At 47.4% G+C, this 27,957-nt stretch overlaps 1 protein-coding gene across 1 annotated transcript in view; it reads left to right on the top strand.

Annotated features, from left to right (window-relative positions):
- The first annotated feature begins 13,169 nt into the window (after positions 1-13,169).
- Pygl (glycogen phosphorylase L) overlaps positions 13,170-27,957 on the top strand; it is a 34,870-nt gene continuing 20,082 nt past the window's right edge. The window contains exons 1-4 of the mRNA XM_075947749.1: positions 13,170-13,572; positions 18,180-18,281; positions 20,369-20,447; positions 23,230-23,333. Coding sequence (XP_075803864.1) covers positions 13,330-13,572; positions 18,180-18,281; positions 20,369-20,447; positions 23,230-23,333 — 528 coding nt within the window. The 5' untranslated portion in view covers positions 13,170-13,329. The remainder of the gene's footprint in view (positions 13,573-18,179; positions 18,282-20,368; positions 20,448-23,229; positions 23,334-27,957) is intronic.

Here is a 27,957-nt window from a genome sequence, read left to right on the forward strand (position 1 = left end):
CTCACTGTGATGCGGCTTCCCACAGGCTCTCAGCACATTGTCCTAGATCCTCTCCACTGTGGTACAGGGCTCTCAGCACATTGTCCTAGATGTCCTGGATGGTCCTCACTGTGATGCGGCTTCCCACAGGCTCTCAGCACATTGTCCTAGATCCTCTCCACTGTGGTACAGGGCTCTCAACACATTGTCCTTGATGTCTCTGAGCAGCACAGCTGTTGATGTGAAGGAAGACTCCAGCCTTCTGGGTTGAGGAGGAGGGGTAGGTAAAGGTTAATTATGACTTCTCAAGAGGTTGGCTTCAGCATTAGCATTTGGCAGATGTGATGGGTTTTTCAGTATATGCAGGTTTAACCTAGGCATAGCAGAAAGATGTGAAAACACCATCATCTAAACTCAATCAGCCCGTCTGAGGGAGAGCCCAACTCCATGCTGTGGTCAAATTCTACATTGAGATTTCAACTCAGACCAAGAATGAAAATGCAGCTGTGTAGTGGCGGCACACGCTCCTAACCCAGGCACTCAGGAGACGAGGCGGGTGAATCTCTCGGGGTGAAGTCAGCCTGGTCTACAGAGCTGGTTCCAGGATGGCTATGGTTACACAGAGAAACCTTAAACAGGCTAACAGAGAACAAGGCAGTGCAGTTTTCCCCTTAGACACATGTGCTTCTGGTAGGCTCACTGTTCATCATTTCAGCTCAGAGGACACTTCCCCTGATGTTCAGAGCACTGACTCGGTGTGTTTGGAGGATGGACTCCCAGTGAATCAGATGAAGCCCTGAGGATCTGCCCTGGAGGCATCAAGATGTCAAACCAGGGGTCCCAGGGAAGCAGCCGCAGATACAGGAGACTGTGGCACAGCTGGCGACAAATCCAAATGCCTTCCGCACAGCTCTCTTTTATTGGTTTCCCCTGAGCTTCTAGAAGTCTCAGGCATAAGGCTTCATTCATCCAAGTCTCCAACAGTACCAACAGGAAACCTAATCATCATTGGGCCTATTACAAGGAAAAAAAAACTCCCTTCAAAGATACCATAAACTAGCAACCTGAGGAATCCTGGTTCTGCCACAAAGCTTGTCTACCCTGGTGTCACATCTGCTATGATCTGAAACTTCCTCCAGACACCGTACTTCATTATTTCCCAGATGCAAAGGACACCTGCTTTTTCAATTTTTTTTGTATTTAGCATCTTTCCAATAAAGACACATTTTATTAACTGGACTGTGTGGCCCATGGCCATAATCCCAGTACTTGAAAGACTGAGGCAGAGAATTCATAAATGCAAGGCCAACTGGGCTACATAATCAACACCCCCCCCCCAAAAAAAGGAAAAACAAAAACCCTGGTTCTCAGCCTCTGCTGTCCCCTGAAATCACTGTGAGATTAGAGCCGGGCTGGGGAGTGCTCACTTGGAAAGGGGAGTGTGCTACGCAAGCAAGAGAATGCGAGTTCAAGCCCCAGAACACATGTATTTAAAAAAAAAAAAAAGCCAGGCACTGCACTCGCCATCCTAAAACTGGGGCTAGAGAGATAGGACGGTCCCTGGGGTTCACTGCACAGGTGGTCCAGCCTATTCAGCAAGCTCCAAGTCAACCACACACCCTGTCTCAAAAAAGAAGGGTCCTGAAGAACAATGCCCAAGGTCATTCTCTCACACACGCAGGAACAACTGAATTCACATGAACACACACATACATATACACAGAGAGAGAGAGACACACACACACTTTCCACACCACCAATTTAATGGTTCTGAGATGCAGTGTGGTCTGAGGCTCTGTGGTTCTGCATGTTCCTTGATTGGTCTTAGTAGCACAAACTGCTAAAAGGCCCCCAGGTGAGGACTGAGCGAGCGACGCGCACCTGGAGGCAGCTGTTACCAGCTGTGCATTTACAAAAATAGCAAAGCTTCCAAGTACCATTCTATCAGTCTGTCCCTTCTGTGTGCTATCTGTACTGGTACCTAGTGCCTGAAATTCACCTCCTAACACTACTTACAAAGCTGGGAAGAAAGCATGGGGATAAAGTGTTTGTTGTGTAAGTGTGAAGAGATGAGTCTGGATGTCCACCACCACAGAAAAAGCGACGTGTGTGCCGTGCACCCGTAACCCCAGGAGCGGGGATGGGAGCCAGAGACAGGCAAGTTCAGTGAGAGGCTCCGTCTCAAAACACACGTTAGAGAGCAATACAGGAAGACACATGCAGGAAAGATCAGCATGCGCGCGTGCACACACACGCACACTCCATCATGATGTGACATAAAATAGACAGGACACAGAGCCTACGCCCAAAACAAGTAAGCAGTCATATACTGGAAAAGATCTCGAAACAACCTACCAATTTTCTTCTTTAATTTAAACATGCAGCTAGGCATTTAAATTGTTATCACTTAGAATAACTTAGGATGACTGATGAGGATTCAATAATGGTAAATACAGAAATTGTTATTATGCAGCTATCCTAAATAACACCCACTCTTTCTTCCTAGTTCCTTGTCAAGCTCCCTTTCCTCTTTTCATTATTGAATTCCTCCCCTTCAAAAGACTGCATATCTGAATCAAAACGTCTTAGTGAGTTTCTGGTGTTCTCACAAAATGCCCAAGACGGCATACTTATAAATTTTTAAAAGTTAATTTGCTCAGGTTAGGAGGCTTTATTGCCCCCAATCAGGCAGCCCCGTGTGTTCTGCCCCTGTGAAAGGTGCCTTGGCTGTCTCATGTCATAGTAAGGGCTCGTGCAGAAAGAAGGTGGTCATGTGTCAAGAAAGGAAGCAAGAGGGGTTCAGAGACCAGGCTTGCCTTCTTATACAAGAGCTCATCCTTCCAGGAAGTAACCTGGACCCCGAGAGACCTGATCCTTCCCGAGGGCTGTATCCCTAAGAACCTAGCCGCCACCCATTGGCCCCTACCTCTTAAAGACACCACCACGCTGAGGACCAAGCTTCCCAGCACATGAGCCTCTGAGGAACACATTCAAACCACACCCAGATTATAAGACCACACTGTATTTTCCCACACAAGAGATTTAAAAAGTAAAAGAAAGAAATTTCATTAAAATAAATCAGATCTAGCTACTACAGTCCCAAAAGAAATAAATGCATGTGTGCAATAAAAAAAACCATGAACCTACGCACTTCTGGCCACGTTGCTAACAACCCACTGCAAATGTAACTTGTCTCAGTTTCTTTCTGCTGATAAATGGCAATTTAAGGGGCAATGGTTTATTTTCGCTCTCAGTCCCAGGTTACAGTCCAAGGTAGGGAAATCACAGCCGTAGGAGCTTGAGATAAATGGTCACATGACATCCGCAGTCAAGAGAAGAAAGCAATGAATTAATGTTATCAGATTTTGGGAGGGGTCAGAACCTGTGCTACAACTCACATCTGGCCACCGAACCTCAATAAGACAATTAAAAGGGCCCAATAAAAAGTGGAAAGCCGAATAAAGGAGATTCATCCAACATGACCACCCTGGGAAGAGGAGCAAAGAGATCCACTGAACCCCTCAAGCCCAGTGTCGGGGTCTGGAAATGAGACCAAAGTGTAAGCGGAGAGCCAAGGATATGCTCATCCAAGCCGTCGCAGTCAAAGCGTGGGCCCACCCACCACTGACCCATCACTGTCTGCATTCCTGTCTCAGGTCATGGGACAAGGTACAACCTTGCTCTGGGAAACAAGCTCCTTGCCTGGCTGCTGCCTTTTCCGTCTCCCAGCATGAGATTCCTGGAGGAAATTCCCATTTCTTTGGGCAGGGGTTGGGGGTGGGATCTCTTATTGAGAAACCATGTCCCTCTAGGACAACTTCATTTCGGCCAGGCCAGTTGCTTTAGTACCTGCTAATGCTCAGCCAGCCCTCTCCATTATATCCAGCCCAGGTCCCCTCTTCAGGGAAAGGTCCTGCCCGCAACAAAGATGGGTCTTCCCCCATCAGTTAACTTGGTCAAGACAAGCTCTTACAGAGCTAACCTTAATCCAGACCAGTGGTTATCCTCCTTCTTAATGTTCCTCATTCTGTGGTGACCCCCAACCATAAAATTATCTCATGGCTCCTTCATCACTGTAATTTTGCTGCTGTTAGGAATTGTGATGCAAATATCTGATATGCAGGACATCTGATATGTGACCCCAAGGGTGATGTGGGAGTGTCATATATCACTCTGTTGATTTCATTGGTTAAGCAATAAAGAAACTGCTAGGCCCATTTGATAGGCCCACCCTTAGGTGGGTGGAGAAAACAGAACAGAAGGCTGGGAGAAAGAAGCTGAGTCAGAGAGTAGCCATGATTCTCCCACTCCAGGCAGATGCAGGTTAAGATCATTCCTGGTAAGCCAGCTCGTGGGCTACACAGATTATAAGAAATGGGCTAGTCCAGGTGCGAGAGTTAGCCGAGAAAAGGCTAGATATAATGGGCCAAGCGGTGTTTAAAAGAACACAGTCTCCGTGTAATTATTTCGGGTAAAGCTAGCTGTGCAGGCGGCTGGGTGCGGGGACGCAGCCCTGCCGCCCATTATTACAACACAAGGGGACTGTAACCCAGAGGTTGAGAACCACTGCCCTAGACAACCTCTCACAGGTGTGCCCAGAAGCCTGCCTCTTTGTATCAAGCCAATGATTAGAACTCACTCACTAACTATTAACTAACTAACTATGGTTTTTACTAACCATCACACAATTCAGATATCTAACAATAGTGTGGTGGTTTGACTAAAAATGGCTCCCATAGGCTCACAGGGAGTGGTGCTATTAGGAGGTGTGGCCTTGTTGTTGGAGGAAGTGTGTCACTAGTGGGTGGGCTCTGAGGTCTCAGAAGCTCAAGCTGGGCCCAATGGCACACAGTTCAATTTTTGCTGCCTGTGGATCCAGATGTAGAACTCTCAGCTATTCCTCCAGCACCATGTCTGCCTGTAGGCCACCATGACGATGATGGCCTAAACCTCTGAACTGTAAACCAGCCCATTAAATGTTTTCCATTATAAAAATTGCCGTGGTCATGGCGTCTCTTCACAGCAATAGAAACCCTCACTAAAACAGATGGTAACACTGTACCACATTTATGTACTGGAAGACTACACGATAAAATGAAAGCACTTAAATTTGACAGGAAAACACATAATACTGAATAAATTAAGTCAGATGAACAGAGACATGCTATGGGATTCCATTTATACGAAAATAAAAAGACATAAAAAAAATCATTTATCCTTGGCTTGGTGGCTTGCGCCTGCAATCCTGGTGCTCAGAGGCAGAAGCAGTGTGATTGCCAGGAATTGGAGGCCAGCCTGGAGTAGAAGACCCCGTTTCTGAAAAAAATCATTTGCAGCACAGATCAGGGTAGCATTTGTTTGTGAAAGAGACTGTGACCAGAAGGGGACAATAATTGGGAGTTAGCGGGTTATTCACCTATAAATACTGTGACACAAACTTAAGATTTTGCATCTGTCTGAGAAGTGCTTTGCTGATATGAATTACCTCCCAAAAGAGGGTTTTCAGACTATTATACTTCAAGGGAAATATCACTTATTTCAGCCCATCAATTAAACCAAACACCAAAAACTGCAGTGTCAGCATATGTGATATTTAACACGTGTGGCACATTATTATTACATACTAAGTCTCCATGAATGTAAAGCTGAAGACACCCCATTCAATCCAGCACAAATGTTACCAATTCTTGCTCCTACTTCTGACAAACTTCCCACCTTGGCGTACAATATCCTGCATTTCCAGGAGTCTCCAGAAGGTGTCCCCATAAGCTCCCACTCTGCTGCGACGCCCAGACCCTGGCACCCAGTATGCGGGGACTCTTCTCTAAGCTGTGCGGAAGGTGGTATAAGAGGTCCACTCCCCTGTTCCCGCAACAGAGGGTAAAACAACGCTCGTGGGATCCGAGTATTTGTTATAAAACCCCGTGGGAAAGGTCTCTCGGTGTTTGCTGGCTTCCAACCACAGGTCTGAGGCACACTGGCTTCTTGGCAGTGGAGCCAGGGAACAGAATCAAGACAGCGCCAAAATCAGAATTAGGGGTCCCCTGACAACTAAAACCTCTTCCCAGGCGGGCTAATCATTAGACTCCTGCCCTCGGGGTGAGTTCTCAGGATTCCACTCCCCTGTTCACACTGACGTCACTCTGGCCCGTCTGGCCAGTTCCCAGATACATCCCTATAGGCTAGACACCTGTGCTAGAAGCTAGCAGAAACCCCCTTTGCTCCTTTAAGCTAGTCCTGTCAGCCAAAATGGATGACTGGGAGGTCCAAGACAGCAATCGCGAGCACTTCCTAAATCGAACACAACAAAACTGGATTCCTATTTTATTTATTTATTTCATTTGCCTCCGGTGCTCTGCATTAGAAGAAATTGTTTCGTTGGATTTCTATATATTTGTATCTAAGATTTTGAAAGAGAGTAACTATCTACTTTATGCTCTGGATAGAGTGATAAAAATAATGTAGGTTTGTTTTCTCCTTTTCTGGCTATGGGTCATTTTCTCTGGGTCTTTTGGGGCGTGAATATCCAGAACAAAGAAAGCAAGCTGTGATTAAAATTACAGCCACATCCTGCTGAAGCCCAGCCTGCTTGTGGTGTGTTCAAAGGACAAAGTCCTCCACCTGCTGGTCTCAGGCCGCTCTGCAACTCTCTCTCAGACACACACCCAAAACAATACCTGGTGAAAATTCAGAATTGAGGGCAGCCTCATGATTTTATCTTAAGCTGGAAATATGCTGAGTATCATTCAAGAAGGAGGAAATAAAAGACGTGTTATCATTTCCCTTCTAAGCAGATCCAGATACTCTTTCCTTCCTGGGACCAGACTTCAGAGCTGGTCTACTCACTGTTTTCGTCTGTTCGTTTGTTTGTTTACATCAGCATTTTCTGGTGGCCTAGCTTCTATTTGTTTGGGAATGTGGAGCTTCAGACAGTTTTAAATCTCCTGATAGAGATCTGGACCTGACCTTTTCCGTTGCTTAGCAGTGAGCACAGAACCTCACAGACAGTGAATGCTTGCTCATTCAATGACTGCTTTGTCGATATGACCAATACTTTCCGATCTTCTTTCATCCGGGATGGGAGATGACCTCAGGGGAGTCCTATCCAGATCAGACTGTAAAGTGAGCATGGTCTTCATTAGTATATGCATGACACTGACGTATAAGGAAGATCTGGAAGTACCAGAACTATAATCCACCTAAGATAAGACAAGGCACAGAAGTCCTGGGTTTGTACAGGGAACGAACCTTCAGATTCTTAGATCCTCAAAAATATCCAGAGGGAGCTATTTCCTGTTCGGATTTTTTTTTTTTTTTGGTAGCTTCTAAGCTAAGAAAGATTACCCTTCCATAGCTAAGCATTTTACTGTTAAGGCTTTAAAGAAAATCAGAGGGATTAAAATATTTTGGCATTTATGAATCTGAAGTTTTTAAGTCTTTAGACTTGCTTCCTCCATGGAGCAAGTTCCTGCACTGGGTCAGACAGGAGTCTCTCTGCCTCTTGTTTTAATTGCTGTTGTTTTATTTGTTACCTTGGGTGCTGGGGGAGATCTGCACACGCCAGGCACGTGCTCTGCCACTGAGCTACGTCCTCAGCCCCGAGAGTCTCCTGTGCTCAATCAATCGAGAGCAAACATCCAGTCAAGATGTGGTTTCCAGGGGCACTTTGCTTTCCCAAAGGTCCCGAGACAACGGAACAGGAAGGTCAGCCCTTGACCGTGTTGCATCACAGGGGCCTGTGGAAACCCTGTGCTTGCCACATTTTCCACCCCCTTCCCTAGCCAGGATTTGGTCATGTCTCTTGGTAAAGTTTTCCAAAATCAATCTTCCCATTTACCCCCGCCCCTTACACGATTAAGTATTTTTGGGCGGGGTCATTTTGTGTGTTTGTTTTGTTTTTCTGAAGCCCAAATCTTGTTGCATTTATACGTAAGCAGTTCATAAAGCCAAACCAAGCCTGTAATTCATCTGTGTATGATAAGCCATGAGGTGTGTGTGTGCGTGCGCGTGCCCTCCAATAGGGAAAATCATAATCAGTCCACTCAAATGCAGACCCTTCAGCAATGTTCCCTAGAGCCAAGTAAGTACTGAAGGCTGGGAGTGACTGGGAAGCCTCGAGCCTTGTACCTCTCCCTGTGGAGACCCACTGAAGTAATTTTCAGCAGATGACTGCCCCGGTACCTTCTCAGGGACCAGAGAAGTGATCCTTGTAAACACATCTAAGGTCAGACTCCCGAAGCTCTCTAAGAAACCACTTCCTGCCTGGGGTTCTATCACCCGCTCTAGCTCTTCCCAGGATACCATGTTTAGTCCCCAGAGTTTCCGACATGCCCCAACCACCTGGTGATTCTGCATTAAGCTGGCTCCAGGCTCTTCACTCCAAAACAGGGACCCAGCTCCTCTCTCCACAGCTCAGGTCATCTCACCCCACGCTTGGCCACAGGGATTAGCTAGCATCTCCAACCTGGGCCACTCAAGCCTTCTCACAGACAGTAAACACGCCCCTCCCATCCCCTCTAAGCCCCCACCCTACCAGCATAGCGCCTCAAGGGAAGCGGAAAAAGCAAACTATTGGGAGAAAATGAACACTATTTCAGATTCCAAAGGGCAAGTTTGCACCTCAGTAATGCTTTAGCATTTCCTGGCACTTGGCCACTCTTCTCTTTTCCAAACTAAGTTGTCCTGAGGAACGAGAAAGTCAGAGCATTTCCTGATTTTGCATCATTGGACATTGGAACCCTGATTCTCTGAGCTCACCCGATTTTGTACTGACATGTTAAAAACCACCCATGATTTGAGGGACAGGTTTATATCTCTCCAGCTTTTTGGGAACTTCCACTGAGCCACGCCCAACAAGCCCGGCTACTGTACTAGCAAGCTAATCAAACATGACAGGAAATGGAAGTGCCAGGAAGTGGGTTTGCTCCAAGACAAGCAGATGCACTCGAGTTTAACAGCTACGGCCAATTAAGAGAAGGTGATTCAGGCAGCCACCTGTATGCCCGCAAGGTCTTCTGTAGTTTAAAAAACACCGAGGCTCTCAGTTGTCATTCTAAATGTTTAAGACAGCAGGGTCTGAGTAGGAGCTTCGGCTGTCAGAGTCATGTATTAGATACATGGATTAACAATGTTCTAACTTCTGCTCATGGATTAACAATGTTCTAACTTCTGCTCACTTAGCAAAGCGCAGCTCTGACAAGACATTGTCCTTCTCTACTGGCCATGTGACCTGCATGCGGGGCCACTTTGGGCCACTTCCCTGGGCTTCTGGATGGATTCAAAGCAGGTCAAAAGGCCAATCAAGAGCACAGAGCAGCCCAGGGGAACAGAGGACACAGGTTAGCTGAGGTGCAGACAGAACTCTGGTTTCTTACTATCCCAAAGGTGCTTCAGGTTAGAATCTACGCTCAGGGATGTAAAATCCCTGCAGTGAATTTATGAAGTGATCTTGAGTATACCTGAACACCTAAGCCTCAGTACCCTCGTTTCTAAAGTGGGTAGAAAGGTAGAAACTGCCCTCCTGCACTGCTGGAAGGAGCAGAAGAAAGGGACAGTGGAAACCGAGCCAGAAGGGCTGGATGTGGCAGCTCAGGCCTGTCACCCCAAAACAGGCTGAGGCAGGGGGTCTCCCTGAGTTTCCAGCCAGCATAAGCTGCAGTAAAAGACATCATCTAAGAGAGTCAGAAACAGGGTCTTCTCGGAGTCCTTGTAAAATTTTTGGTTGTGGTTTTGGCAGTTCTGAATACAATATATAACCCTGTTTTAAGCCATGGTAGAGATCAAGTTATTTTTATTTATCTTCTGTCTTTCTGAGACAAGCCTCCTAGTGACCTGCTAACAGTGGGTAGAACCACCCCCGCCTTGAAGGCCTTGCCCTCTGTGTTTGCACAGAGGCGGGGCTCCCCGCGGTCCACACCAATGACTGAGCACATTCCAAAAACTCCTCTGACAGTTGACAAGCCCAGGAACTGTCCAGTGGCCTTGGGGGATCTGGGACAAACCTACAACCCGTTCCCTCCCTTTCTCCTTCATTGGATCACACGTGGTTCTGATCACACTCACTTCAACAGCCTGGTTCCCTCTGACTCGCTCTCCCTCAGGCTTCTGCCCTGTGAAGAGCCTTGCAGGTCTAATCCTGTCCCCAGAGTCTGCATCACTGTAGACCTCCTGAGCCAACACAGGTTCCCATGGTTCTCTTCTGACAGTGGGCAGCTTGTCCTTTGAGGTCTGGACAGGCAGTTCAGCCGTTCACAGAGCCTTTTCATTATGGCAGTGGGAGAAGCAGCGAGGAAGCGGGCGCAATACAGATCTTTGTTGGGGCTGAGCTTATGGGCAATTTAAAGCAGCTGCCTTTTTAGGAAGCCATAGTTTCTGCCCGGGGGAAGGTCTAAAAGTGAGTTCTTTAAAAAGAATCATCTTCTTGGTCCAGTAAGCTAAGGCTCACAGTCTTGGGTTCCTAGCCTAGGACACAAGGACTAGATGGTAGGTTTGGGAGGGGACTGGAGCCCACCTTGGTTCTTACACATCATGTGCCGGTATCACACTTTCTCTTTTCTTTTTCTCACATACCAACCTAGATGGTTTTGCTGGATGCAAATTTTACTTAACAAAAATATAGAAAACAAAATTTGTAACAGAATATTAGCTGGGAAATCATCATTTTCCCAAATGGAAAGTACTAGTTCTAATTGCTAGTTTAGTGTTCAACCTAAAGAGGATGAGGGTCCAACCCTGTTTTCCAATAAAAATAGATGAACCAGTGCCACAGACATCTGGGAAAGTCTAAAGGAGCAGTTAGAGGGTGGCTGTCATGTAATGTCACATCTGCAGTGTACTTGGTGTCATTGGCTGTGATCATGTCCTCTTTGACATGTGTGTGTGCACACGTGTATGCATAGGTCAGAAGTTGAGTGCTGTTCCTCAGGTATTGACCACGTTTTTTGTAGTTGATAATGATGTTTATTTGTTTGTTTTAAGATAGGTCAGTAGCCGAGAAGCATCAAGTGTACCGGAGATCGTCTGTCTCTGCCTCATCGGGATTATAGACTCACTCCACACCGTCCAGCTTTTCTGTGAAGTGGGGCTCCCTCTCAGATCTCACGTTTGCATGGCAGCACCCCCCCCCCCAAGTTATCTCCACAGCTCAGGCATACATATCCGCTTTTACATGGTTGGTGGCACGGTCCCTCTCACACTCCATAGCTGGAACATTATGAGGTCTAATTTTTCCCATGTAGAAGAGATGTCCATTGGGGGTGGGGAAGGATGGGGGTGGGCTCACTGACCAGATACCAAATCAAGAAAACAGTATAGCCAGGTTATCCTTGCTCCCTATGCCAACCCTGTCCTCTTGGGTAGTCTCAGGGAGATAGGCCATCGCTGCACAAAGACATCCCAAGCAAAACTAGAACGTTGCCTCTGATTTGGAATCTTCCAACGTGTGAAGAGTTTAGACATAGTCCACCACAGCAGGGCAATCGTGGTGCTGGCCGCAGGACGGGGTGGCCACATGACACCCACAGTCAGGAAGCAGAGAAAGGTGGGCACTGGTGCTCTGTCACTCTCTCCTTTGTCCTGTTTTGTCATCCCGGGGCCTTTCCCCATGGGCTGATGCCAGCCACATTTAAAGCAGGTCCCCCTTCCAGCTCTGAAAACACCACCACCTACCCAGAGGTGTGCCTGGGTATTCAGGTGTTCCAAATGTCGCCAAGTTCACAATGAAGATTCGTTACCATGGCATTCAAAGACGTCAACCTTACTTTTAAAAAACTGTGAGGTTTTGCAATCTGCCAAAGAACCTTCTCATTCAGGAGTCCCTCAAACATCACCATGGGGCTCTTAATTTTAATTCAGCAGCACATTCTGACCCAGCTCCCCACTTACTCTTAGCTCCGGCTATCTGTGGCCTCACCCAAATCCAACCCTCTCCCCATCTCTCATGGCTGTGCTTTCCTCAAAGTCTTCACATAAAGCCACTTCCGTCTGCATCCTTCCCAAAGGCCAGAGCCAAAGCCCTGGGAGCTGGAGAATGAGGATCTGAAAACAAAGCCAGACCCGCAAGAGTAGAACTTTCATTTTTAGAGTAAGGGCTGATTCGGCCTGAATCAAGTAACTCCTCGCCTGCGTATCTACTCAAAATAATTAGCTTTGATTTAAAAAGAAGGAAGGAAGGAAGAGAATGAGAGAGAAAAGAGGGAGGGAGGAAGAGAAGGGGGAACAGAGAAAGAAGGAAGGGAGAAAGAGAAAGGAAGAAGGAAAGGAGCAAGGGAAGAAAGGAGAGGAGAGGAGAGGAGAGGAGAGGAGAGGAGAGGAGAGGAGAGGAGAGGAGAGGAGAGGAGAGGAAGACAGACCTCTGACATGGACCCTGTAGACGGCTCAGCAGGTAGAGGCTGACCCACATGTGATCAATCCCAATTTACCCGCATGACCGCATGTACCTTGAAGGAGAGAATCAATCTCTGTAAGCAGTTCCGACCTCTACACACCTGTGCGCACATACGAGGACATTCATGCGTGTGCACAATACAATGCATACATTTTGAAAAGGATCTTAAAATGCCACATTTACCTTTCCAAAGTCTGAAACACACACTGCCACCACCAGCTGAAGCTTGTTTGTATACTATATATAAAGCAACTGACTCCATGAGTAACCTCTTCTACACACACACACACTCCCTCCTCTTACCCCTGTGTCTCGCTTGGTTTAAACACACTGTTAACAAGGGGTCTCAAGTCGAAGTCTTGTCCCCAACTGAGCCTGAAGCTTCTACTCAACAGACTCCGACCCCTTGACTTTTAAGCGCTGCTGGCTGGCCCCAGCCTGGGTCTAGACTTAAGAAACCCCAGTCCTGCGCCCTCAGAAAATAAATAAAAACAACCGAGGCTCCCTAAAGATCCAGGATGGGGCGATTCCAAGGGCTGGTAAACCAGGCTGAGCAACCTTGGTTAAATCACCCTGACCCTACAGTAGTGTCGCCCCAGGAAGCTACAGTGGCGCCTTCTCCAGCTGAGAAATGGCAACCTGGGTGAACGGTCCGGACGAGGCCTCCTACCCCGCCGGCACACAGGTCGGAGACTCCGCGCGCTACGTGACCGAGAGGTTCTGGGAGAGGCCGGGAGGCGGTGCCCACAGCCGCGGCGCCGCCCTGGGGGCTCCCTTGCCGCCCCCTCCCCCGGGGATTGTGTGTGCTCCGGACGCCGCGGGTGGGCGGGAGCTGGGCGAGGGGCGGTGCCGCGCCGAGGGGTGGATCACAACTCCCCAGAACCTCAAAACCTTCTCTGGAGACCGGACCGGGCCAGTCTGCAGCCCCGCGCCCCGCCTGCTCTGTTGTCCCTCCACCAGCAACCATGGCGAAGCCCCTAACCGACCAGGAGAAACGACGGCAGATCAGCATCCGTGGCATCGTGGGCGTGGAGAACGTGGCGGAGCTGAAGAAGGGCTTCAACCGGCACCTACACTTTACGCTGGTCAAGGACCGCAATGTGGCCACCCCCCGCGACTACTTCTTCGCTCTGGCGCACACGGTGCGCGACCACCTGGTGGGGCGCTGGATCCGCACACAGCAGTACTACTACGACAAGTGTCCCAAGGTACCCGGTGGAGGGCGTTTGCCCTCCCTCCACACCCTGTCCTCGTCCCGACAGCGGGGCCTAGATCTCACCTCCCCCGCAGCTCTGTGACACCCGTTCTACTGTGTTGCGCGATCCGGAGACCCCCTGGTGGCAAGAGCACAGGCCTCCCTTGCCCGTGAACTTAGCAAACTTTATGGAGTGCCTACTCAGCACTTAACTAAGGGGGACCCGGAGCCTCCTTTATGGTATTGCAAGTCACGGTTTCAGGCCCCTGACAGTCCGGGGCGGCCGCGGGAGGGGTGCTTGGAAGCACCGAGCTTAATGTTTAGGGAAGTGTGGAGCTCTTCTGCTAGTGACCCCGCCCAGGCCTCAGGGCTGCCCACCCTAACTGTGCAGCCGAGAGAAGGGGGAAGTCCCGGTCCACTGCGAACGGAAGCTGCAGTTCCTGAACTTTCTGATTCCTGCAGGATGGGTCAGGCCAAGCCTGAGACTCACCTGCGTACATCCCCGTGAACACACTCTCCTCCCTCCCAGAGACCTGTCCCAGACATGGGGGGCGCCGCCTTTTCGCTCCCCTTTCTGCCAAGGGACAGAGTGCAGAATCTCTGGGGGTGGTGGACTTGTAGAGGGAGCAGCACCATCCCATCGTGACCATCTAGGTAGAGAACAAAACAGGTACTGAAGGTTAGGGAGGACCGGGTAGGGAGAGGGAGTGAGAGGCAGCAGCCTTATGAGGACAGAGGATGTTTTGAGAGAGGAAAGTGGAAAAGCCGACTGTGGGGTGATGTTGAAAACGATGAAAGCAGATTCTGGAGGCAAGGGGAAATGCCTATATATACACTTACTAGGCGTTTTAAAAAATATAAAAACACCGAGAAAAGTTATCTCTACTGTTTGCGCCTGAGAACTATAGGGATTTCTAAAGCTGAGGAATAAACTCCCGGCGGGTGTAAAGATGCTTTCACAGAGATGTAAAGATACCCCCCCCCCAGGAGCCTGCCTTCCAGACAGAACAGCAGCGAATGTGTGTCCTTCGAAATCTAAACGTGTAGAAAACACTTGGAGCCTACATTCATCTACTGTATCTCTTTATTGGTGCAACATATTTTATCTTGCATCAAAAATTTTTAGGACTAGTACAGAATTTGTCTGGGTTGGAGCCAGATTTCAGAAATACACAGACACACACACACACACACACACACACACACTGTAGCATTTAGCATCCTAACACGAAGAGTTTTGTCCTTTGTCCTCCAGTGCTAATCTTCCTGGTTCTCCAGCTAGTTTCTCCCCTGACTCTTCTTTACTATACAAGCTCAGAGCAAGCAGGACAGGCTTACACTGCAGGGCAGCAATGAACATGTTGTGTAACTTCTTAGAAGAGCCTGGTCTACAAGATTGAGTTCCAGGACAGGCTCCAAAGCTACAGAGAAACCCTGTCTGGGGCAGGAGGGCGGGGGGAGCTTGGAAAGTCTTAAGGAAAGTCTTAAAAATTCAGATTCCTCCATGATGGTCTCTGTGGAAGCAGGATGTCTCCAGTCCTTACAGAGTACCTGGGTAAGACCAGGAGATGTGCCCATGTTTCCTCCCCAGCCTCACTCCCAGGAGTGCCCACAAATCGCCAAGCCCAGTTCTCCAGCCCCAGCCCCTGTATAAATGCCAAAGCTTTAAGCAACCAAAGCCTCTTCCGGTCCCTCAAACTTCAGCACACAGAAACTCCATCACGGTCACGTTCCTCGCAGCCCTGACCTCCAGCCCTGACCTGCCCTCTTTTTTTTAATTTAGTGACCTTGGTCACCATCATGACAGTCACTCCAACGGAAAACATTGACTTTCTTTTATATTCCCCTTTCAAAAGTCTGCAGGAACCCTCCAAACTTGCCACTGTCTTCCAGTCTGACTTTCGGCCTCGCTGAGAGGCCCTACGGGTCAGTTGTGGCTTCTCATCGGAACCTTCCTTCCCAGGAACAGTATAGCTAGCGACAGGAGGCTGACCCCTGCTAGCCGGTACACCAATTGGTCAGGAAACTGCCTCTGGGTAGCTTATGTAAATTCCATGGCTTTACAGTCCTGCGTGCTTCAGTGTTTCAGGCTGTTTTAGGCAACTTCAGTTACACCTCTATTTTATCTGTCAGCTCCCAAAGACACAGCATGTGCAACCCCCATTCAGTGTAGACTGGGTCCAGTTGAGCTTCCCAAAGCAGCGAGCACATCAGCCCTGACGTAGTCCTGAAGGGCGTCACTGCCATCTTCACAGGTGAACTTGCCCTCCCGTCTTAGCTGACATTACCCTCTGCCCATCTTCCTCCGCTGCTCTGCCATTTCACCATCTCCGCCTTGGGCGCTCTGCTCACCCTCCACGTGAAGTGCCCTCCCAGCACGGGTCTCTGGGTACCGCTCCTGCGCGTCTCAGACTTGCGATCCCATGTTTCAAACCCCTGACAGGGTGCCCTGACAGAAACACCCAGGTCCTCCGGTTTCTGCTGGGAACAACTTCAAAACTATTTTTTAATGCATTGATACTATTATATTATCTTTATTCTATCTTTTCAAACCCTTTGTAACTGGTTTTATATAATGTAGATACAATATTAGGAGTGGTCTGTGCATGAAATTTACAAGGTAAATGAAGATATTCAAATAGTTTAACATTAGGAATGTGTAATACATGTCCATGGGACATTGTGCGAGCATAGGTCTGTTTCTCAAGGTGTTACATATTCTCAAATATAAAGTATATTTTACCTCAAAACATACCACTCATTAGAAAAATAGGAAATCTAGCCTGGCAGTGGTGGCACATGAATTTAATCCCAGCACCCGGGAAGCAGAGGCAGGCAGATCTCTGTGAGTTCGAGGCCAGCCTGATCTAGGGTAAGTACCAGGACAGCGAGGGTTGTTACACAGTAAAGTCTATCAAAATGAACAAACAAACAAACAAAAAGCCAAAATAAAAATAGGATCTCGCCTATAGTTACTGTCCTTAAAAAGTCTGTCCTCTATAAAGATACTTTGAGCAAACCTGTCTAAAAGAACCAGAGCTATCTTAAACCCCTGAAGATGTTTTCATGCTAATGGATCTTAAGTCAGTGCTGCTTTAGCCTTAAAAGGAAGGTCAAGAAACTTAGCAGAAATGCAATAATTTCAGGCTTGTGACTTCACAGTTGCAAGACAGTGGTATAGATGTATTACAAATGACATTTGCATAGATCCTAGAACAGGTAAACAGGCTTCATTCTAACAGAGAGGGAATGAAAATACACATATGAAGGCTGGAAAGAGCTGAGCTAATGGTATCTGTGGCTTGATCTGCTGTCCCTCGTGGCCTCACGAATAGAACCCCCAACCTGGGGTAGGAGTAGTACTCTGAACCTTTGGGGCCTAAGTGTGTCCCCAGAAAGATGCCTTTCATTAACATGCATAGGCATCCATCTGATAGGCTGACAAGGACCCAGAAGAAATTACCTGTAAATGTTCAGAGAAGCTGGACACAAATGCTGTGCTCTGGACAGCAGTATTAGATGTCCAGGCAGGGCACAGCGTTGCCTGTGTTTGTGAAGTTTCGGAACTCAATTGTTTCATAAAATGAAAGTAAGAACGAGTGAAATTTCTGGGTTGACGTAATAGTGATTTCTTACGTGAGCTCTATCACCATCAGCTTTTATTATTATCGTATCCTCCTCATCATCATCATCATTGATTTGTTGGGTTGCCCAAATACTTTTATTTTTGGTTCTTCCTATCCTGTGGAAATGGAGAGCACCTGAAATTTGAAGTGACTTGAACAGGCTCTCACTGCTTTGTTCTGTGCCCTTTGGGGAGCAGGGTAACCGATACAGAGGGCAAAGTGTCCTGAAAGGGGGGCTGTAGCCGCTCCAACGTCCACTCCTTTACATCAGCAAACCCTGCTACATTTGAAGCAGGCCAGTCTGAACTTTGTGCCTCTCACTTGACTCAGCTCATATTTACCTGGCTTTTCCCAGGCCAAAGGCAAATAGTTTCTAAGTCCATAGGGAAATTTATGGTCTCATTGAGAACAAACGCTTCTAAGCCTTGGGTCCTCTTGCCAGAAGAACTGCTGTGTAGACTTCCTGGGGGGGTCTTGGGGGGAGTCTTCCTGGGTTTTTATTGGGGGGGGAGTCTTCCTGGGGGATTCTTCATGCCAATGGTGAGTCGTCAGTGAAAGAGGAATGTTGTCGAGCGCCAGCCTGTGTGGGAGCTAGTCTGTATGTTTCTTAGATCACAGGGGCAGAAGCAACCGACCCGACTCTTGAAGTGAAAGGTGATGAAGGCAGACAGTCCAAATTGTTTGTCTATAAGTGTTTTATTCACGAAGGCCATGAGCAAGGAAAAACAAAACAAAAACATTGAATCCTGTTAGTTGGCTACCAAGCTACTTTGCCAAAAAATCGGGTATAGCATGGTTTCCTCATGTCGGGAGTGGCAGGCACTGTCAGGCATCCTGTCAGGTGACTGCAGGAGCCTCACTTGAGCGCGAGTTAAAGCAGCCGAGACCTGACGGCTTTCTCTTGGTGGCCCTACATGGATCTGCATCTTCATGTGTATTGACAAACATGGTTGATCCCACAGAAGAGTGACAGCCCTTCCTCTCTTTGTTTCAGAGGGTTTATTACCTCTCTCTGGAGTTTTACATGGGCCGAGCATTACAGAACACCATGATCAACCTTGGCTTACAAAATGCCTGTGACGAGGCCATTTACCAGGTATGCCATCCACCCTCATGTTCTCGTGTCTTCTTTCTCCACGTTTCAAGTTCACTTCAACACACACACACCACATGCACATTTGCATGACAAGTTGCTTCTTAGGTTTGTTTTTTTTTTTTTTTACAAACAATGAGAAATAAACACAAGCTGGAGAACTGAGGCCTGGGTGTGGTGGCGCACACCTTTAAACCCAGCACTGGCAAGGCAGGAGCAGGTGGATCTCTGAGTTTAAGGCCAGCCTGGTCTACAGGATGGAGGGAAAAGGAAATTAGAGAATGGGTTATCAGGCGTGAGGATTTTGTTTTGCAATCAAAGTCTTGGATAGTTTTTCTGAAACAAACCACATTTTTAAAATGAAACTTGTAAAAGTCTTCATTGTGAGAATTGCAAGCCTGATATAGATCAGGACACAGTCTGCCTTTTAAGAAATGATCCAAGTTGGATGGTTATCCATATATCAGACAAGAAAGTAACGTTGTTTTTCTCTGGCCTAATGAGACAGAAAACACGCTTCCTCTTAAGGAGTCCTATCTTGCTGGTCTGTTTATAAGGACACATTCCAGCCCTTCCTCCAGGTGTCCGTCCTCCAAAAACAAGAAGTTCTTCACCTTTCTGGTGAGTCTGGACGGAGAAGCATGTATTTACAAATGACACTTGGGTCAGAATGCTCCTTTCCCCAGGGCTGGGATGGCGCTTAGTGTGGCCTGCTACTTATTGCTCTGGGCTAGCGTCCTTTGAGTTGGTTAGGTAGAGTACTTCCTGCCAAAGAGCCACCGCAGCTCTCCACCACTTCCCTTTCTTCCCCTCATACTAGAAAAACAATTGCATACCTTCCTTGGAGTAGCCTGTATGCATGACCTGCATCTGTGTGGTCAAGGCTCGGAGCTTCTTGGTTTTCCACTTTGTAACTTTTCAAGATCATGAGAGCTGGTTAGCACGGAGCATGGGCTGCATAAGGACCGGGGAATCCCTGGTCACCAGGGAGCAAATTCAAAAGCCCCTTCCCGGTGAAATGGTGCAGAGCCATGTTTGAGTTCCTGCGAGATCTAAGATCAACCCTTACATAAGGAAGTAACGGGGTAGAAGGGTGGGGGTCCTGAGAAGTGGCTCAGAGAAAATGTGGGCATCACTTTAGGCACTTCCTTCTTGTGCATGTGTTTTCAATATTGAAATTAATTTCCCACGAAAAACTATCCAAGATAAAGGCGCATGCATCCAAGCCCTGTGACCTGAGTTCAAACCCTGAGATCCACACGGCGGAAGAATAGCACTGACTCACAGGTTGCCCTCTGTCCTACACGAGCACAGGAGGAGAGGAAGGGGAGAAGGGGCGGGTTTTTTTTTAAACTGTCTAATTTGAGGTGGGGTATGTGACCTTCAGATAAGGTCGCAGCTGTTTCACAGTAGATTAGCCTTCAGTGAGGTCGGGCAAGATTATCATCTAGTCCACAGGAAGCAGGCCACTGGGTTTATGACAACATCAGTTTCCTCATAAAATAAGTAATCTGCAGCGTAGAGTCTGCTGCAGGACCCTGGTGGGACCCAGTGCTAGTGGCTTCAGGACTGTGATCCCAGCACTTTGGAGAAGGAAGCTAGCAACTGTCCCCAAGTGGAGACAGGTGACTGTCCCCACTGACCCTCATATTTTTAAAGTAATAATAGCATATGATACATATTACAATAGTAATAACATATGATACATCTACCCAAGACTAATGCTGTTGTTTTGTTTATACGATATCATTGGCTCACAACCCTAAATTAAGTAGGTACCTTCATCTTCCACATTTTACAAGGGAGATTTAACAGTCTCTATCTAAGGGCCAATATTAAGGAAGTGGCGTGGTCCACAGAGGAGATCTAGGATGATGCTTCTCCATGCCTGGCCGTCCATCTTGAACCCCTGGCACCAGCAGTTGCCAGCTTCTGCAGTTAATATACAGTACACATGCCTCAAACAAAGCGTAGCCAGATCAAGCACACAGATCACTCCGATGTCTGGCCAGTGCTTTTGGAAGTGGTTGTTGTCCCTGGGATGGCCTGCATGTGTATCTGTGTCCGATATTGTTCTCCTTTCTCCTCAGCTTGGATTGGACATGGAGGAGTTAGAAGAAATTGAAGAAGATGCTGGGCTCGGCAATGGTGGTCTGGGGAGGCTTGCCGGTAAGCACAGCAGGAATGGGCTGTACCGTCTGGGCGACCCGTCCTTCTCGGGCACCGTACACAACCATGTTTGGAAGAGCCAACTGGCTCCTTAGAAGAAGGAGACAGCATGGCCCCTCTGTAGATTTGTTCTTGAATTTCCCCTGTGGGCTGATCAACGCCAGAGAGAAGCGAACGTGGAAAAAAAAAGTGTTGCTTAAAGCCTGTTCAGGCATTGCTTAAACCCCAGAGCTAACCAGATCCTTCCTGTTCACTCAAGGGTTTCCAAAGTTGCTTGTTTACTTCACTGCTGTTTGTTCACACGGCTGGTCAGTTCCCTTAAATTCTAAGACTTACCTTGCACTCTGCAGTTTGCTGTTCCGATTGGCTGGCAGGCAGTGATGTCGTTAATATACCGCCTTTCCTATGCATACAAAGTTCTTTGCTGTACTTGAGGAAGGGCTTTTCTAACACTAGTTCAGCTCATTGCGACAAAATATGCAGCAGTTTAAGGAAGGGAGGGTTGAGTTTTGCTCAGAGTTCCAAGGAACAGTGGGGAAGTCACGGTATCAGGTGTCAAAGGCATCTGCATCAGGAAGCAGAGGGGATTAAATGTTCGTGTTCAGACAGCTTTCTCCTGTTTCTACAGTCCAGGGCCCCAGACCATGGAATGGTGACCCTCTTGCTGCTGCCATGTTAGGAGTGGGTCTTCCCACCTCAGTTAATTCACGGAATCCCACACAGGCTTACCCAGAGATTTGTCTCTTGAGCTATTCTAGATCCTGATTGACCTCATATTAGACTTCACATTCTGTAACCAAGCATTTCCCCGCCTCTGGAGAGTTTCTCCAAAGCAAACACCAAATGCAACATGTGGGCTAGACAGTGAACCAACAGGAAAGCTTTGTTACAGTATTGTTTCTAAAGCACCATTAAAAGTTGCCCACCCATACAGACACACTTGCCTAGTTGATGAACTTGCCTGTATGAATGACCATCACCATGTTCAAAGCAAGTTCCATTAAAACCCGTGCAGAGTGGTGCCATCTATATTCTTAAAAGATTACACCTTTTTCGAGTTATGTATATAGAGAGACATGGGATAGTTTGAATTCAAATACTAAGTTTATCTTAAATGTTAAATGTGCCTGCTGACGTCCAGAGAGGAGCCTGGGCTTAAAGGAGGCAATCATAGGAGATGCTATCACATTCCTTTAAAGTCTGTTACTTTTGCGTCTTCTCTCGTGTTACTAGAAAGTCGTTTGCATCTGTTTCATTTTATCGAGACCTTTCAGTGTTGCTGGCAATGTGCTTTTAGTGTGGCCACTAGTGGTAAAATATAGAAAAGTGCTTCAGGTAGGCTACTTGCCCTCATCCTGAAGTCACTCATCTGAGGATTTCCCAGGCTTGCCTGGGCCGTAGGGAGGGTGGCAGCCCTAATGGAAAGCCTATCTGAGAATAGGAATTGGTCTGCTTTGCTTTTACGTGAAACACAAGCTCTTCGACGTTGGCTGGCACCGTTCACTCTGCTCTGGACTTGCCATTAATGGCCTTGCTCCTCCGCTGTTTGGGCAGAATAGAGCAACAAGTGAGACAGAGTCATCTCAGATGCCTTAGTCTCTTTTCTGACTGTGAAAGTCGGAACCCCACCTGCTCAGGCTCTAAGAACGAACTCGTCAGGACCTAGGGAATGCCAGGACAGCCACAGGTCAGACAAAGCAGGGACTGGTCACGTTAGGCTGACTCTAGGCTTAGCACTTTGTGTCCATGGCTGTCTTAGAGGTAGGCTAGGAACCCAATACAGACCCTTACAGTTTGAGTGACAACTCAAATTGAATTCCTGCTGTAGGTTTCCGCATTCCTGGCAGCCCAAATTCCCAAGAGGGACAGTCAGATTAATGTAACCCTTTGTGTCCAGGCACTAGGTAGATCCTTCTCTTCCTACTACCAATGGGCTCTTGTAGTTCAGATGCTCTGTCATTAGGTAACAGAAAATCTAATAAGAAAATCATTACATCAGCAATGGCATGGAGATCACAGGACAAGAGCCCCAGATGTTAGGGCTGATTAAGTCCGAGCTCTATTATACCAATACTCTGGGACTCTATAGTTCTCCCCTGCTCTTTCTGGCCCCTCCCCTCACAATGCAAATGACAAAAACAGCAAGGGAAATCTTGCACTGAAGCCCCCTTCCCTCAGCAGAATTCCTGATACTCTGGTGGATTGGATGCCCTTGCTGACAAGGCTACTGGCTGTCACCGATGATGGAAACAGAATTACTACAAATGATTAAAAGGCTTAGATCAGCGAAGTGGGATCCACTTCCTGGTTTATATAATCCACTTCCTGGTGCCTACAGTCACGAGTGTCCCAAGAGCAATGGAATTCCATCAGTGAGTTGGGTGCTATGACAGAACAGGTCTCACATAAGTTTCTGTGTCTTGGGGATACAGTTCTGCAGGCAGCCACAGAGACAACTTCCTTTTGAAGAGCAGCTGCAGGTGTCAACAGTCTACCTACCCACTGTAGGTGGCCTCCGTATTTGTTCTCAAACAATGCTCGTATGTGCACAGTGGCTTTTAAAGATGGTAAGGAAGGATGTCTTCAGACATTTTTATATTTTCGAACTTCATGGTATTAACTCTGTAATTAGAAAAGGTTATTTAGAAACCCAGTAAGTTTCGTGCAGTGATCCCTGTGCTCAAATGCAAATGTCTCCTGATAGAAGACTGTTGTTTTTAAAAGAAAGGTTGGCATTGATGCTAAGCCTCCTGATTATTTTTGTCCATGTGGTCAAATTCAGCCTGTTTCCTGGACTCCATGGCAACGCTGGGACTCGCAGCCTATGGGTATGGCATCCGCTATGAATACGGCATCTTCAACCAGAAGATCCGGGATGGATGGCAGGTATGCAGACTGTCTCTTGCTGTGCTGTCCCCTGGGCTTTCAGGGGCTCTTTCTTTGTGTTCTGGCGAGTGTGCAGCGCACCTTTCCCACAGCACCCGACTGATTTCTCTGGTATCCGGCTGATGGCAGTGGACGCTGTCTGCTCCCCATTCTGTATAAGTCACATGAGCTGAGAGCCCATGGGTATCATTGGCCTCCAGGTCCGTGACACCTGGCACAGAGCCTGGCTGTCACTAGCTGGTTCATGGCCTGTTTCCTAACCTCTGTAGCTCTCAACTTGCAGTCTAGAAAACAAGAGCAATAGGAGTTATGTGTCTCTTGTGTGATAGTTAATAACTTCAGGGCTGGAGAGATGGCTCAGTGGTTAAGAACACTAGCTACTCTTCCAGAGGACCTGGGTTCAATTCCCAGCATCCACACTACAGCTCACAATCATGTGTAACCTCCAGTTCCAGGGGACCCGACACACTCGCATAAAGTATATACAGGCAAAACACCAGTGCACGTTAAATAGTAAATAAATAAATAAATCTTTAAAAAAGAAAAATGTAATCTTCAACACATTACCTATGGGACTCTGCCTACAGTGAATACTCACTGAGTTGGAGTGACTCCATCATTACACAAACACAGAGGAAGACTTGTGGGCTAGAGCTGTGATCTCGTCAGCAGGCCTCCCCGGGAGGAAGCGCATTGCCAGACTGCAGCAAAATAGGGTTTCCCCAGCTCATACTGCTGGTCAGCAGGGGTCATGTCTGCAGCTATCTGGGTCCACAGTCAGTGTTCTTGTGTACACAAGGGTCTTGCCCTCCTGGGCATGGCTGTATAAGATCACACAAGCATACTCTCTTTTTATGCAATAATACTAGATAATCTGTTGACTGCTAAAGAACTTGACACATATTTAATACTCTGTTCTACATGAACGTGGACAAACCCGTCCAGACAACTGTAGTTATACCTTTGTAGATCTCAGCTATTGGTTTCTTTCATCTCTGGTAGCTTTTTGAGTCTTCAGTCAAGGCCACTGTGGAGTTTCCCCTGATCTTAAGTGTAGACTGCACCCTCTCCCTCTCTGTGTTTTACATACATGCCATTGATGAAAATATATAAACTGCATTTCCAAAAAGTTGAACTCCGTCAGCTTCACGTGGAGATCCAACAGCCTAGAGCAGGGGTTTGGCGGGGCTGTGTAAGGAAATGAAGCTGACTTAGGGAGGGTAAGTCAGGTTGGGGGCCCGAGATCCGCTTTCTCCTTCCCCAGTTCCTAGCCACCAAGGAAGGAAGGAACTATAAAAGATTTGGTGTGAATGTTAAGTGGAAAACAAAGTTTCTGAAGGACACTTCTGGGAACCGAGTTGGAAGATGTTAAGCTATAAGCAAAATGTCAAATTTTGCTAAGGACAAGTGTTGGGTATTGCTAAGTAAATAAAAAAAAGCACTAAGTAAATAAAAACTGCGAGGCACCATGAACCAGGACTCAATGATTCCTAACTGAGATCTAATTTCACTCCTCATAGATCTCCCTGAAGATTGTGTTGCCCCTGTGCTAGCCTCAGTCTTTTTATCTTCACGGTGGAGATGCCGACTTCCCAGAGTTCCTTTGAGAACCTGCAGAGTGGGCACACAAACGGGCTCTTGGGAGGAGAGTAACTCCACCAAGTGTGGAGCTCTGTGAGAAAACGTTAATGTAACCATGGCTACCGCATGCTTGAGTGCTTTTATTAAAGCGGAAGGTCATTTATGTTGTTTGGGGAGAAAAGGGATCTAGAATTGTACGACCGGACTGACGACAACTGTCCAGGAGAGGAAATGTTTTAGGAAGGAAAATACATCAGGAGCAGCAGACGTGGCTCAATGGCTAAGATTAACGCACTTAATGATCTTGTAGAGGAGCCAGGTTCCATTCGTTAGGCGCCTGTAACTTCAGTTCTGATCTCACTTCTTCTCCTGGGCTCCACAGGCTCCCGTGACACTCATGAATCACACAGAAACAAAAATTTAATGAATAAATAAGTCTTTTTTTAAAAAAAAAAAAAAGGAAAGAACATAAACCAAAGCTTCAACATGAATTGTCTTTGGAACACAGGATTTCAGGGAGTGTTTGTTATCCTCCATTTGATCTTCCATGTGTCTCATATACCATAGGAAATGTGTGCTTTATAAATATAAAATGCTGTAGAAATGAAAGCGTGCATTTCTTTTCCCAGTAGCTAGAGTCTTCGCTGCACGCTGAGCTTAGCAGGGATTTATCCATGTGGCCAGCATTTCCACACCACCTCACCAGATGACTCCCGCATCCATGCTCTGCCTGGGAAGTAGACTGTGTGGTTCTCATTGTGGTCCAGACCATTGAAGACTTTCCTTTCTTAGGTTTTTGTTTTGCTTTGGGTTGGTTTGGTTTTGGTTTTTCGAGACAGGGTTTCTCTGTGTAGCCTTGGCTGGCCTGAAACTCACTCTGTAGACCAGGATGGCCTCAGACTTAGAGATCTACAGGCCTCTGCACCCCCAAGTGCTGGGATTAAAGGCGTGTGCCACCACCACCCAGCCATTTCTTAGTTTTTAAACTACTTTTGTATGAAAGATTCTAAAGAAACTCAGAAAACAAATCTGAAATTCCTCAAATGCATTTCCCCCTTCAATTTCATTCTTAATCCTATAGACCAAGGAGATATATGTTTATAGCATTCTAAATTATAAGAAGAGAGTCTGGGGCTATAGATATAGTGTCAGTGGTAGAGAGTTCACCTATATACGTGGAGCCCTGGGTTTGACACACACACACATACACACTGCTGCCTCCAGCACCGAGTAAACTGGATGTGTCAGTGCCCACTTATAATACCAATACTAGGGAGGTGGAAGCCAGAGGACCCAAGATCATCCTCCACTACTTACCAAGTTAAAAGGCTAGCCTTCACTACCTGAGACCCTGTCTAGAGAGGGAGGGTCGGGGAGCAGAGATAGAGAGGGGAGTAAAAGAGGGAGGGAGAGAAAAAGAGACCAATAGCTTCTGCTAATTCCAAAGTTAACCCCATCAGACATCATCGCTACTTTAATTGTGTCTTACAAGCGGAATCAGAGGGCATATAGTTCTACTCTCCCGCTACGTTATTTCTCAAGATGGGCTTGTAAAGGGCAAATGTAAAATATGTCACCTCATAAAACAAAACCATTTCCGTAAAAAGAAAATGCCAGGAAGTCTGCAGTCCTTCAGATTATGCTATGGTCTTGTTCCTGCACCCTGCTCCCTGCTATCCTGCTCCCTGCTCCCCTGCACCCCAGCTCCCCTCCCCCTACAGCAGATACAGCCGATACTGATGAGAGGTCGCCAGCTGGGAACATTTTTAAAGACTGATCGACTTTTAACTTTTGGGTCTGTTCAAAGAACATTTGCAGAAAAATGTGTTGACTGAACTGAGGAAAGTAATTATGTGGTTAAAATTCTGAACTTGCCACAAATTCTCACGGAAACCCTGGAACCTGATCATGATAGTCCCTCATGAAGGCACTTGGCTGTCGGGAGGAAGAGGAGAATACCATTAAACAGCGTCTCCTAGAAGGACAGCTGACGGCAAAGGTGCTCGCAGGAAGGACTGACTTAGTCTCCACTTAGAACCTGTGCCGAGCCTTGATAGCCAGTCTCCTGGTTTTTGCTGCCATGCGAGCCTCTAGTCATTCTTACTGAATTACCGGGGCTCCCCAGAAATGTCTTTCAGTTATGTGTGTTCTCAATAAGCAAAGACTCTCTTGGCATTTGTTCACGAGTTCATCCTCTGTGCCCCACATTTGAGGCAGAAAGTGTTTCTTGAAACCCTCTCGCCAGTACGGTGCCAGAGCTGACCTCTGCTTCGCGGCTGGCTCCACTTGACTCCGCTGGGTCATCCCTCCAGGGAGAGATGCCCAGGCTCGAAGCCAGCTAGTTCCACTCTCAGGAGCCACAGTCGCCGTGAATCAGCACCCCCAGCCTCCTGCCGGAGCCCCTGGTACGGTCCTCAAACCTACTCGAATGTAAGGATCAAACAAAGCTCATCTCCCACCCACTCCGCACGTTCATATATCTCAGTGATTAGTGCTCCCAGAGATCCCTGCGGCTACAGGAGAATCTAATTCGCAGAAAGAAATGGAAGTCAAGACGAGTTTTGCCCTTTCCACACATAGCACCTGTGGCTCCTCCTCCGTCTGCGGTGATGAGCCTGTGACTGGAAATCCCTACCTTTCAGCCCACCTTAGGAACCATCCTGAGAAAGCTGAAAGTGCTGTTCACTGATTCCTTTCTGATTCAGCAAGGGACTCGGACTGAAATCAGCAAACAAACATGGTTCCTTACAAAAACTGTTAGCCACGGGAAGCAAAAACAGCCATTTTGGGGCGGGGCAGATGAAGCCAACACGTGAGTGGTCAGCTGACTACTCACAAGCGCAAAGGCCGCGCAGAATGAGAGTGGGGAAGGAATGGGTATGAGGCGTCATCCTGTGCCCTGGACATTTCTGCTCCTCGAGGACAAACGAGCCTATGATGGGGACACTTTTCTCAGCAGAAACGTGGCTTCCGCTCTCCCAAGCTCATGACTTCCTATAGAAAAGTCCTCGTTGCCGCATCTTCCTCTTGCCGTCCGTCCCTT

Source organism: Microtus pennsylvanicus, chromosome 14 (genome assembly GCF_037038515.1).
Source record: "Microtus pennsylvanicus isolate mMicPen1 chromosome 14, mMicPen1.hap1, whole genome shotgun sequence".
Taxonomy (NCBI): domain Eukaryota; kingdom Metazoa; phylum Chordata; class Mammalia; order Rodentia; family Cricetidae; genus Microtus; species Microtus pennsylvanicus.